This window comes from Meles meles, chromosome 18, assembly GCF_922984935.1.
Source record: "Meles meles chromosome 18, mMelMel3.1 paternal haplotype, whole genome shotgun sequence".
Classification (NCBI taxonomy): Eukaryota; Metazoa; Chordata; class Mammalia; order Carnivora; family Mustelidae; genus Meles; species Meles meles.
The window spans coordinates 10424865-10437399 of NC_060083.1; the positions used below are offsets into that span (position 1 = coordinate 10424865).

The 12535-nt window shown below is 52.8% G+C and overlaps 1 protein-coding gene across 2 annotated transcripts in view; it reads left to right on the forward strand.

Annotated features, from left to right (window-relative positions):
• Window positions 1–312: 312 nt before the first annotated feature.
• RABEP1 (rabaptin, RAB GTPase binding effector protein 1) overlaps window positions 313–12535 on the forward strand; it is an 89864-nt gene continuing 77641 nt past the window's right edge. For both annotated transcript variants that reach the window (XM_045984408.1, XM_045984409.1), the window contains exon 1: window positions 313–555. In XM_045984408.1, coding sequence (XP_045840364.1) covers window positions 522–555 — 34 coding nt within the window. In that variant the 5' untranslated portion in view covers window positions 313–521. The remainder of the gene's footprint in view (window positions 556–12535) is intronic.

Below are 12535 nucleotides of genomic sequence, written 5' to 3' on the forward strand. Positions count from 1 at the left end.
CGGTCCGGGAGGTTCAGTGACCGGCCCAATGTCGCACAGCTAGAAGCGGTGGCCGCTGCACCTTTCAACCCACCGCCCAGTCTCCTCGCCCGGCCTTGGCTTTCCCGGTTTCTCCTCGCTGTGTGCTGGGCGGAGCACTGCGAGCGGCCACCCGCCGGCCGGGCGTCCCCTTCGCCGGGTCCCCGCGTCCCCAGACCCGGCCAGCCCGGGTCTCCAGGCCCCGCTCGCCCGCCCCGCCCGGCAGTGCGAGGCCCCGCCCCTCCCCTCGGGCAGGTCACGTGCCGCCGGCCCCCGCGCCTGCGCACTGCTTATTTCCCGCTGTCAGGATGAGGAGGCGGAGGTCGGCGCTCGGGTCCGTCTCTGCCCGCGGCTGTGGCGGCGCCGGCGGCTCCGGCCTTAGCGGTTCCTCCCTGGGCGGCGGCGGCGGCGGCTCGGTCGACGCCTCCTCCGCCAGCTGAGCCCGCGGGAGCCCGGGACGCCGGCCGCCCGCCCGCCGCGCTCCTCCAGGCCGCCGCCCGGCCATGGCGCAGCCGGGCCCGGCTCCTCAGCCCGACGGTGAGGCGCCCACCATGGCCGGCGCGGCGGGCGCGGCCTGCGGGGCGGTGCGGCGCGGGGGCGCTCGGGCGGCGGGGGGCGCGCGCGCGCGGGCCCGGGGGGCGCGGCGGGGGCGCGCGGGGAGGCCGCGGGGCGCGCGGCGGCGGGGAGGGCCCGGCACGTGGGCCGCGCGGCGGGAGGCTGCGGACCTCAGGGCCCGGCCGGCGTCCTCCGTGCGCGCTGGGCACCCGGCGGGCGGCGGGGGCGGGGCGGCGCGCCCGGGGCGGGGGCGTGCGGCCTGCCGGGCAGTGCCGGCGCCTGGCGGGGGCTGGGGTCTGGAGGACGCGGACCCCCCCCCGCCGCCGGGTGACGAGCTCCGGGCAGACGCCGCCTCCTTGACCTTCGGCACGCGCGAGGGGAGGCTCCTGCCGCTGCTGTGCCGGGAGGACGGCCGCCCGCGTGGACTCGCGCGCCCCGTCGCCGCGGGGCCTGGGGCAGCAAGGACAGGGCGTCTGACGTGCGGGGCTTCGCACGCCCGCCTTCTGCGGGGAGCGCGAGCCCGGCCCGAGTCGCCGGCGGGGCTGCCAGACGCCTTCGTGGCCTCCGGGGGGCGCGGGCTGGGCCCGGACTGGAGAGGCCCAGCGCGTCGCTGCGGGTGGTGTTCGCTGGAGCCCTGCTGGGAGCGAGCCCGAGAGCCTGCGCCTGGGCGGGGTGTCAGGTGCGAGAAGCCCGCGGGGGTGCGGCTGCCCCGGGCCTGGGCGCCCGGCGGCCTCGGGCGGTGGCCGGGGAGGCCGAGCGCACGGCAGGCGCGTCCTGGAGAGCGGAGACGGGCCCGAGGTCGTCTGAACTTACAGCCTTTCGTGGGAACTTCGCCTCTGGGGGGCCCGAGGCGGTTCTCGGTTAGGGCTCGCCGGCCGCCCGCGGAGCGGTGGGGCCCCCCTCCCGGAGCTGTGCGGGGAGAGCGCGCGGGGCCGTGGCCAGGCCGAGGTCGTGTCCCCTCGCCTTGGCAGCGGCTGTCCGGGGAGCGCGCCGCGCTTCCACAGGCCCCTCTGGTTGCTGCCTCGGCGGGCGCCTGTAGCGGCTTCGGGCTGCGGTCGGCCTGGGAGGGATGCTCGGATGCAGACACGCGTCCGCGCGCGCAGATGGCCGGGCAGCCCGGCCCCGGCAGGACTCTCCGCTGTCCCGGGATGCGGCGCGGTCCTCCTTGTCCAGCCGCCGAGATGACTAAGCACTTGAGAGCGGGTGGGAATCTGGTGTCCTTTCGCTATTAGTGCAGGTTTGCTCCCGGTTTTCCGAGTCCTGTGGCGGCCCGCGAGGTTCCGACTGCGTGGTCCGCGGTGTTTACTCTCAGCGGGGGTGGATGGGCAGCCGGAGCCGCTGGCGCGGAGGGACAGCGCCTGTGTCAGCGCGTTCTGGAAGTCCGTCGCGGGGACGTCATTTTTCTCCTCGCCCGAGCTCAGCGTAGGTCACTTCTTAACACCTGAGCTTTGAGGCTCGCTCAGATGTCCTTGCCCTGCTGAGTCTTGAAACTACGTGCGGGATTCTGAGCCGCACCGGCAGTTCGAGAGAACAGTCCAGTTTTCTACTTGAATCCTGCGGTCCTCGTTTTAGACGCAGCTCGTCTCCTGTCGGTGTCGTGTAACTTTTTGGACACACCTTTGTTTTCCGCGAGATAGGGCAGATTAAGAAAAGGACTGATTGGTGTGTAAATTGATAGAATGAAATATAATTCCCTTATTTTTAATTTCTTGTTTTGTAAGTTTATTGAAAAGTGGTTTTGTTTTGTGTTGTTTTGCCGGTGCATCTCAGTGTACTCATTTAGAATCAAGGGAACTTGAATAGCCAGGAATTTCATTGGATGATTCCATTTCGTCTTGAGAATTCTAACATTATTTATAAAGATTTTCAAATTTTAACATTTTAAAATCCAAGTTAAACTATATCGTAGAAGCATTTGCTTTCATTTTTCATGTAGTAGCACTGCCTCGGAAAGTCCCTCCATTAAAAATGTGTGTGTATAGAGAAGAAATAGGTCTTCTCCCGTCTCCCAGGGGTCACCACTAGTGAGTTTCCCGTCCTTCTTGACTTTTACCTGTAGCTATACAGATGTGCCGAGTGCTCTAGTGAAGGGAAGGTGCTCTCCGCAGATAGGTCTGCAGCTTGTCTGTTTGACTCAGCGCACGCTGGCCGCAGTGACACGGTTGCGAGTCGTCCTGTGGCTGTGTCCTGTGCAGTCAGCTCTGCATGCCTTGTCTCAGGAGATCTTGGGCTCAGTGAGGCCCGTGCTGCTGTAATACTGTTCCTGTTCTACTGATGAGGAAACTGAGACACAAACAATAAGAGTGTCTGTAGAGTTCCGTAGCCAGGAGGTGGGGAGCCACCGTTCCGATGCAGCCTGCGGAACGTCTGGGCCCTCTGCTCCGTTAACCAGATCGCCCACGACCCTGGAGGCCAGCGTTAGAGATCTGCTCCATTCCCTCAACTGCGTGTGCCACACAGGGTTTGTTTGCCTGTTTTTCTGTCGATAGACAATTCGTTTTCACCATTGGACAAGTTTTTCATTACTTTATAAGCAGTGCTGCCATATATATCCTTGTACCTATATTTAAGGGACTCTTGTTTCTATAAGAGTACTGACTTAAAGGATGTGAGCTCTGAGTGGTTTAAATTTTAATAGTGATTGCTAGTTTCCTCTCAAAAAGGTATCGATTTACATACCTGCCAGCAGCGTATGAGAGGGCAGGTTTCCTTTGCACTTTTATCAGCCCTGGATAACGTCAGCTGCTTTAAATGCGTATCTCCTGATGGAGTGAAAAAATGCCGTTCTTCAGTGAACACATTTCGTGTACCTAGTCTTTGCCAAGCCCTGTGCCAGGTTCTAGGAAGTCCGATGAGGAGCTACTTGCCCCGCAGGACTGTAGGTACTTGGGATACATCCGTGGCAACACAGATGGTAAACAGCCCAGCCTCAGTGCGGGAGAAACAGATACTAAACTACAAACATAAGCAACTGATAGAGACTGTCAGGTGACAAACGCTGTGGAGAAAAGGAAGAAGCGAGCAGGGTAAAAGGAAGGGGGGTGGGCTGGTCAGCCTTACTGAGAAGACGACACTGAAGGAGGGAAAGAGGGTCAGCTATGAGGCTGTCTGGAGGAAAAGTGTTCCAGACAGGGGTCAGTGTTTGCACATGCTTTTAGGAATGGTGTGTCTGGCATGTTTGGGGAAGGGCATGGAGGTTAGTATGGCCAGAATGAAGTTATGGGGGCTTGGTGGGGAAGTGGGAGAGGGGGTAGAGGAGAGCAGTAGGATATGAGGTGAGGGGTCATGGCGTGGGGGCAGGTCTCGTAGGGTCTTAGGAGCACTGATGGGCTTTCACAATGGGAACCATTGAGAGTTTTGAGCAGAAGAGTGATGGGATAGGACTTAGGTTTTAAAAAATCACTCTGGCTGCTAGATTAGCAACAGAGGACAGGGAGGCATGAGTCTAGGAAGAAGATGGTAAGGCTTGGACTGGATGTATTGATGGAGGTTATTATTTCGAAGGTATGGCCAACAGGATTTGGATTAGATACGGAATGAGGGGGAGAGAGAGAGAAAGAGAGGGAAAGAGGGAAGATCACCCAGAAGTTTTTGGCTTGAGCAACCGTGAGAGGTACGCAGTGCTATGAATGCCTATAATTTAGGGATTTGACCCATTTAGGGAGTCAGGAAGGTTTTCTAAGGCAGTGATGCTAGAGCTGAGATCTGAAGGGTGAACAGGGATCCCTGTTTTGGGAGAAGCAGGGTGGCGAGAGTGCTGCAGAGAGGCCAGTGTGGGCTGGCCTGAGTGGGTTTCAGCCTCGGAGCTGAAGCAGAAGCTACTGGAGGGTTTTAAGCAAGTAGGTGACATGATGGCTTTTAAATAGTGATTATACATACTTGGTTTTCCCTCTGTTGTGCAGAATTTTTTTGTAGATCTGACCATTTTTAAAACTTTGTGGTTACGGCTCTTGCTTAGGAAGACCTCTCTTAACTCCTGTGTTTATTAAAAAAAACCAAAACCCTGATTTCCAACACTTTTATGGTTTTGTCTTTTATATTTAGTGCTTTAAGCCATCTAGAGTTTATTTATTTTTGAATTTTAATAAGGTTTATACTAAACAATGGTTAGTATAAAGAAGCACTAGCGGGTGCCTGGGTGGCTCAGTGGGTTAAGCATCTGCCTTCGGCTCAGGTCATGATCGCGGGGCCCTGGGATCGAGTCCTACATTGACATCGGGCTCCCTGCTCATCAGGGAGTCTGCTTCTCCCTTTACCCTTCCCTGCTCATGCGCGCACGCTCTCTCTCTCAAGTAAATAAATAAAATCTAAAAAAAAAAAAGGTAATGTTTAGCCTTAGCTAACCAGGAGATAACCTAAGAGAAAAAGAACACAGGAATAGCAAGTATGCAGGGCAGCCGTTGTCTGTAGGGCGGAGGCAGAGAGCCCAGGGAAGAAATCAGTCTTCAAGAGGCCCCTCCCAGTTCTGAGATCAGACTTCCTGGCCTCCGGGAGGCCACTTTCTGGCTTGCTGGGAGAAGCCACCTGCATCTGGAATTCATTTTTGACAGGACATAGGGATCTGATTTTATTTTTCTTCAAATTGGATAGCCAGTTGTTTTAACACCGTTACTCAATAATTCATGTACTTGGTTCGTTTATCAGAACTTGAGCAATCTCCTGAGTACAAAACTCGCAGAGATGCCTGATCCAGAAGGTGAGGCTGTGAGCTCACCCTGCAGCCTTACTGCTCCTGCGGTAACCCTGACCCATAGTAGCCCGGATTGTGTGAGCGCCTGTAATCTGTACGGGTTACCCGGCTCCCTGCGGACAGAACAGCTTTTGACTCTTAAGGGCTCGGGTTCCTGAAATCCCATGACCAGTGCATACAGGAGCTCTTTATGCTGTGAAATCTGAGGTGCTTTTCTTGTATAATCCTTAAATCGAGTTTAGTCTTGAGAGGAGTGCGTAGCAGACGTTTTGTATGACACAGTTGTGGCAGGTGGTGTGGGGGGCGGGAGATGGAGATGACAGAGATACTGCCCTCCTTTCGAGAATCTTGCACTAGTGAGGGCCTGGGCCTGGGGCGCGCTGATGGGAACTGAGGGGTGCCTCGAAGTCCGGAATCGTTTCCTCTGTTGGATCCCAGAGGAAGCTGCCACTACCAGTCAGAGAAGAGGAAGCCCTAGGAAGGAAGGTGTCTTTGTTCATTTTTCTCGATAGGTGAGCGGAATCTCTTCTGAGTGGTAGCCTGATTCCTGTTGGAATGCCTCTGGAGAGTGCGAGAACCCACCACCTCCTCTTTCGATGGGCTCCGGCGTTCTGTGTGCCCTTTGCTCGAGCGGGAGCTTACCCGCCGAAACCTCTACCTGGGGTTTAGTTCTCTTCTCTGGGACCACGCAGAGCAGATTGAAGGCATCTCTTCTGTGTGAGCCTGAAGAAATTTGATGATATGTCCTTCCCGGATATTCTTTGTATTTCTCTTCTCCGGCGGTTTGAATTTCCTTAACACCTTCCCCCCGGTCCCCCGGTGTGTCAGCTTAAACTTGCATCGCCTTTCAGGCACGCAGAAGGGGTCTCTGAACACTTTCTTTTTCTTGACGTGTAGTTAGGACAGTGTTTGTTTCAGGTGCGCAGCGCAGGGATTCGGTAAGTCTGTGCCTTATGCTCTGCTCGCCGCAGGGTGCTCCGTCTGCCACCACACGGCACTACCGCAGTGTCATTGACTGTGTTCTCCACACGGGACCTTCATCCCAGTGACGTGCCGGTTCCGTCCCTGGAAGCCTGGACCTTCTTCCCTCCACGCATTCTGCCTTCCCCCTCCTCGGGAACCATCTGTTCTCGTTTATGGGTGTGTTTCTGCTTTTTGTTTGTTTATTCATTTCTTTTTTAAGGTTTTACATATAAGTGAAATCATACAGCATTTGTCTTTCTCTGACTTATTTTACTTAGCGTAATACTCGCTAGGTCTGTGCAGATCGTCACAAATGGCAAAGATCCCACTCTCTTTCGCGGCTGAGTAACATTCCGTGGTGTGTACACCACATCCTTACCCATTCTTCCGTCGGTGGGCGCCTGGGTGGCTTCCGTATCTGGCTGTTGTAAGATGACGCTGCAGGGTACGTGGCGGTGGGTGATCTTTCGGTCCGTGTGTGTGTTCGCTTACTTTAAGTTCCCGTAGCGGAACTACTGGATCATAGGGTGGCTCCATTTTTAGTTTTTTGAGGAGCCTCCATACTGTTTTCCATGGTGTCTGCACCCGTGTGCGTTCCTACCCTACAGTGCACAAGGGCTCCTTTTCCTCACATCCTTGTCAGCATTTGTTTCCTTTTTGACTCTAGCCTTTCTGACAGGTGTGAGGTGGGATCTCATTGCGGTTTTGATTTGCGTTTCCCGATGATGAACAATGATGAACGGTGTTGGGCATCTTCCCATGTGTCTCTTGGCCACGTGGACGTCTCCTTTGGAGAAACGACTATTCAGATCTTCTGCCTGTTTTTTCATTGAATTACTGGTTCTTTTGGTGTTGAGTTGTAGAAGTTCTTTATGTATTTTATTTTAGGTAGTAGTCTTATTGAATATATCTTTTGCAAGTCTCCTCCCATTCACTGGGTGGCCTTTTAGTTTTGTTGATGTTTCCTTTGCTCTAAAGCCTTTTTATTTTGATGTGATCCCAGTAGTTTTTGCTTTTGCTTCCGTTGCCTGAGGAGACATATCTAGAAGAATGTAGCTATGGCTGATGTCAGAGAAATGGCTGTGTGTGTTCTCCCAGGAGTTTCATTGTTTCAGGCCTCACTTTTAGGTCTTTAATCTGGTCTGAGTTTATTTTTGTGTGTGGTGCAGGAAAGTGGTCTGGTTTCATTTTTTGCATGAACCTGTCTGGTTTTCCCAGCACCCATTTATTGAAGAGACCGACTTTTCCCCATTGTATATTCTTGCCTCTTTTATGATAGATTGATTGATTATAAAGTGTGGGTCTGTTTCTGGGCTCCGGATTCTGTTCCATTGATCTGTGTGTCTGTTTTCACGCCAGTACCCTACTGTTTTGATTACCACAGCTCTCTATTATAGCCTGAAACTTGGAATTGTGAGATCTCCAGCTTTGTTCTTCTTTCTCAAGATTACTTTGGCTGTTTGGGGTCTTTTACAGTTCCATGCAGGTTTTAGTTGTATTCTAGTTCTGTGAGAGATGCTGTTGGCACTCTGTAGGGATAGCGTTGAGTCTGTAGGTTGTATCAGGCAGGATGGCCATTTTAACAGTATTAAATCTTGTATTCCAAGAGTGTGGAATGTCTTTCCATTTTTGTCGTCTTCAGTTTCTTTCATCAGTGTCTTACAGTTTTATAGTTTATAAAGGTCTTCCTTATTCCTAGGTATTTTATTCTTTTTGGTACAGTTGCAATACTTAACATTCTTTTGACGGTCTCCGAGACGGATGTCCGTTGTTAATGACTTCTGGTGGCACCTGATGGTCTCTAGGTGTGTGTTACCTGTAGAGAGTAGTATGTACAGAGATGTGTTACTGAAAGGAGTCCCAAAGGCTAGTTGTCTTCCCTGATTTTACAGATCAGGGAACTACGGACTAAAGACATGGAAGTGACTTGCATTGTGGCAGGGACAAGAGTAGAATTGAGGAGCAGAGTGTGGCTGTCATTTCTCTTCTGGTTACTGCTTCTATTTGTGTAGAATGAACTTTGCCTGGAGACCTCTTTACGATGTTGCCTGAACAGAACCATAGAATTGATGTAACTTGATTATAGTCAAAACACACAAAACTTACTCATTATCATTCCTTTTTCTTTAATACTTTCATTCTTTAAATAAATATTTACTGCATATGCCTAATGCATCGTGGGTGTTGTGTTGTGGATATTACAACAAAACAGAAGTGCTCCTTTTGTTATGGAACGTTAAAGTCAAGTGGTGAACACAGAGCGACTCCATGAGGAAGGGCATGTCGTCTGGCTGCGGCACCATGTTTGTGGGTCCTGTGAGCTGTAGCAGCTTGTTGAAGGAAAGCAGAGGACGGTGTGCTGTTAAGATAACATGCTAGCTTTTCTTCATTTACAGCACTTCCCCGACAAGGAGGGAGGGTCTTAGATCTTTCAGAAAGTTCAGTTAACATAAGTCCTTCCCTCCATTCAACCCTCATGCACCCCAGGTTATATTGGAGAAAGTGGCATTTGAGTAGAGCCTCCAGAGTGGTGTAGGATTTCTGACTGATGGGAACGGCGTCTTGGAGAACGATGGTGGAGGAGAGGAGCAGCCTGCAGGGCACAGTTGCAGCAAGTGCAGGGTGAGGTGAGGTGAGCGCATAATCTGGTGGTGTGGGAGCCTGGCTCTTGATAAGCCACGGCCTTGAGAAAGGGGGTTGAGCCTGAACCGTGGAAAGCTTTGCTTCTAGCGAAGGAGTTGGGGTTTTCCTAGGTGGTGTGGCCGGGCCTGTGTGTTTTGATAGAGTCATAGCATGTCCCCACCTGGGCTGTAGGAGGCCGCTCTGGAAATTACCCAGAAGGCGGGTTGGTCACACAGAGAGGGTAGATCGCGGGTGGTTAGGGAGATTGGCTAGGCTGTTACTGTGACCCGAGAGAGATGATGGGCTTCTGTCTTATGTCTCCAGGAATGGAGAAGGGAAATGATCGATGGGAGAAATACGGTGGAGGGCCAGCAGCAGCTTGCTGAACACTTGGCCCGGGGTGCAGGCGGGAGAGAAATGAAAGAGGCTTCTGCGAACGTAGCTGCCGAGCACCGATCTGGGGGGCCAGTGGGAGGGTGGGGAGAACAGGAGAACGCGGCAGCTTTGGTTTTAGAGTGTTGATGTAGAGTGCTCGGCAGACGGCCGTGTGGGGACACCTAGGAGGTGCCAGAACTTGTGGCCCGGAGCTTTGGGAAGAAGGCGGGGTGCGGATGCACCGTTGGTCGTCAGATGCCTGGGAGTCCTCCCGGCAAGCTGTGCTTGTTGTGTGTGCCTGTCGTGGCATGGCCCCTCTGCTGGGGAGGCCACAGCAACAGGACAGGCTGTACAGAGGACCACAGATGGAATGGACGGGTTGGGTGCGCAGGAGGAAACCAGTAGTGAATCATAAAGGAGGAGAGTTAGGGGGCAGGTCGCTGTGATGCAGAGTCAGTGTTGGAGGGTGATGGTCAGCAGTAGTGAATGCTTGCAGAGTGGTCAGGTGACTGCTCACTTGATGGCTGTCCGGACCTCTGGGAAGTGGTTCAGCAAAGGAAATGCTATAGAGGCAGCAGGATAGACTAATCGTGGTGATGCACGATAGTCGATAGTTGGGATAGTTGGGGCAGTCAGTCGCTGGAGAAGGCTCATAGAGTTGTAACATTGTGTGTTTTATTTTTATTTTTTTATTTTTATTTATTTATTTGACAGAGAGAGATCACAAGTAGACAGAGAGCCAGGCAGAGAGAGAGAGAGAGAGAGAGAGGGAAGCAGGCTCCCCGCTGAGCAGAGAGCCCGACGCGGGACTCGATCCCAGGACCCCGAAATCATGACCTGAGCCGAAGGCAGCGGCTTAACCCACTGAGCCACCCAGGTGCCCCAACATTGTGTGTTTTAAAAATAAAAATTAGGGGGTGGGCGCCTGGGTGGCTCATCCAATTAAGAGTCTGTTCTCATTTCAGCTCAGGTCCTGATCTCAAGGTCCTGGGGTTGAGCCCTGGCTGGGGCTTTGCGCTCAGCCTCGGGGTGTCTGCTTGCCTTTCTCCCTCTGCCCGTCCCCCTGCTCACGCGTGGGTGCTGTCTCAAATAAATAAACAAATCTTTAGAAAATGGAGGTTAGTTGTAGGTACTGGTGGCACTGCCGGTAGAAGGCGGGAGCCCGAGGGTTTCCAGGAGAAAATAGGTAGGACTCACTCTCTGAGGAACCGAGAGCAGGTTAGGCGGGGCAGGAACTGGGGTGTCATGAGCAGAGACGGCTCTCATCCTGCAGGCAGCAGGCAGCAGGGAGAGAGAGGCAGAGAAGTCTCTGAGGCAGACGAGAAGCCGACTACAAGTGTATGTAGCCTCCGATCTTTCCTCATATATGCTGCATATACGGTCTGTCACCCGTGAACAAGGTAGAGGGTTACCTGCCCTCCCGGAGGGTGCAGTTCTGAGACCTCTGTTGGAGCCAAGTCGGTCAGCTTCTTCTTACTCACCTGGATTCCGCGTCTTAACCACAGAACAGGTGGTTTTCTCAGTCACCCCAAAGCCGATATCACCAGTACCGTTCTTGATGCAAGGAGAGAAGTTAATTCATTGTGCCCTTTGGGGACCGTGGGCCTTGGTGCTTCCTTCTGTCACGGAACCCTCGTTGAGAAGGGCTGGTAGAGTAATATGTATGGGACATGATTGGGTCCTTATTACTGAAAGTCTGATGGGGTGTAGGAAGCAAGGCACGATGTGGGGGACCATCCCATTGGTTCAGACTTAAAAATCGAGACAGATAGATACTGACCACTTAATCCTCAACTGACATCTGCTTTTCCTAAGCTCCTGCTATTTATGTCTACAAAGAGCTGACTTCTTCGGCCTCCCATCCCATCTAGATCTAACGTCCCCGACTTCCTGATCTACCCCAGAGCGGAGTTTGTCTGCAACTACTTTCTTCCATTTTGTTGTGGCCCTGGTGAGCTTCTGTAGACCATGTCAGAAGGGATGGCAACAGTTTAGATCCGGCTCTGTTGCAAAAGTTTGCTATGCGTCTGTTCCTAATAGATGAAAACTTTTAGTCTTCCTGGAACACCTCCATTTTCTGTGGTAACTGTAGTAGAAAATTCTTAATTTGGGGGGCCCAGATATATTCCTTACAGTTTAGACACCTTGATTCTGGCCTTTTGAACAAATCAGAATTAGGCCATTTTCTCTTCCACACAGAAGGCCCTCAGATACTTACAGAGCTCGCTCCCATCATAAATCTGTGATTTATTGAGAAGCTATATGACTTCTACCATGCTGTGTAATTTAAAAAATTTTTTGAGCATTTACTGTATACTGGTCACTGGGGATACAGATACAATAAAAAAAAATAGACTATTTTTAGAGAGTTTTTAGAGAAGTTTTATTTCTTGATCTTTTTAAGTACTTTTTTTTTTTATTTTTTAAGATTTTATTTTCAAGTACACTCTACACCCGATGTGGGGCTTGAACCTACGACCTGAGATCAAGAGTCACGTGCTCTATTGACTGAGCCAGCCAGGTGCCCCTTCAGAGAAGTTGCAGATTCGCAGCGAAATTGAACAGAAAGTACAGTTTCCTCCTACCCTCCCCCGGCTGACTCCCCCACCATCGGCCTCCCGTGTCGTGTGGTGCGCGTGCTACAGTTGGTACGCCTGCATGCGGCGTTTCGTTATCGCCCAGAGTCCGTCGTTTGCATTAGGGTTTGCCCTTGGAGCTGGACGTTCTGGGTGTTCGGATGATGTACAATGACGTGTGTTCCTTGACTGTTACAGTCTCAGACAGAAGTTTCACTGCCCCGCGTCCCACCTGTTCATCTCCGCCTCCCTGCACCCTCCCAGTTCTTGGCAACCGCTGGTCTTTTCACTGTTTCCACAGTTACGCCTTTTCCGGAATGTCCGGTCAGTAGAATCCTGCAGACTGGCTGTTTTTTCCACTTAGCCATATGTGTTTGAGGTTCCTCCATGTCTTTCCTGTGGCTTCTCCGCACTGATACTCCATTGTACGGATGGATGTACCAGTTTTTCCCTTCACCTGCCCAAGGACGTCATGGTTGCTTCCAAGTCCTGGTGATCGTGAGTAAGGCCGCCGCGGTGTGGATTTCTGTATGGATGGGTGCTGCCAGGGAGCGTGATGGCTGGATCGTTTGAGTGTCAGAGTGGTTGCACCATTGTGCCTTCCCGCCAGCAGGGAGCGGGGATTCCTGTGCCTCCGCGTCCCCACCAGCATTTGGTGTCGGCTGTGTCTGGGATTGCCTCCATTCCGGTAGGTGTGCGGTGCTCTCTCGTTTTCCCGTGCAGGTCCCTAGTGACA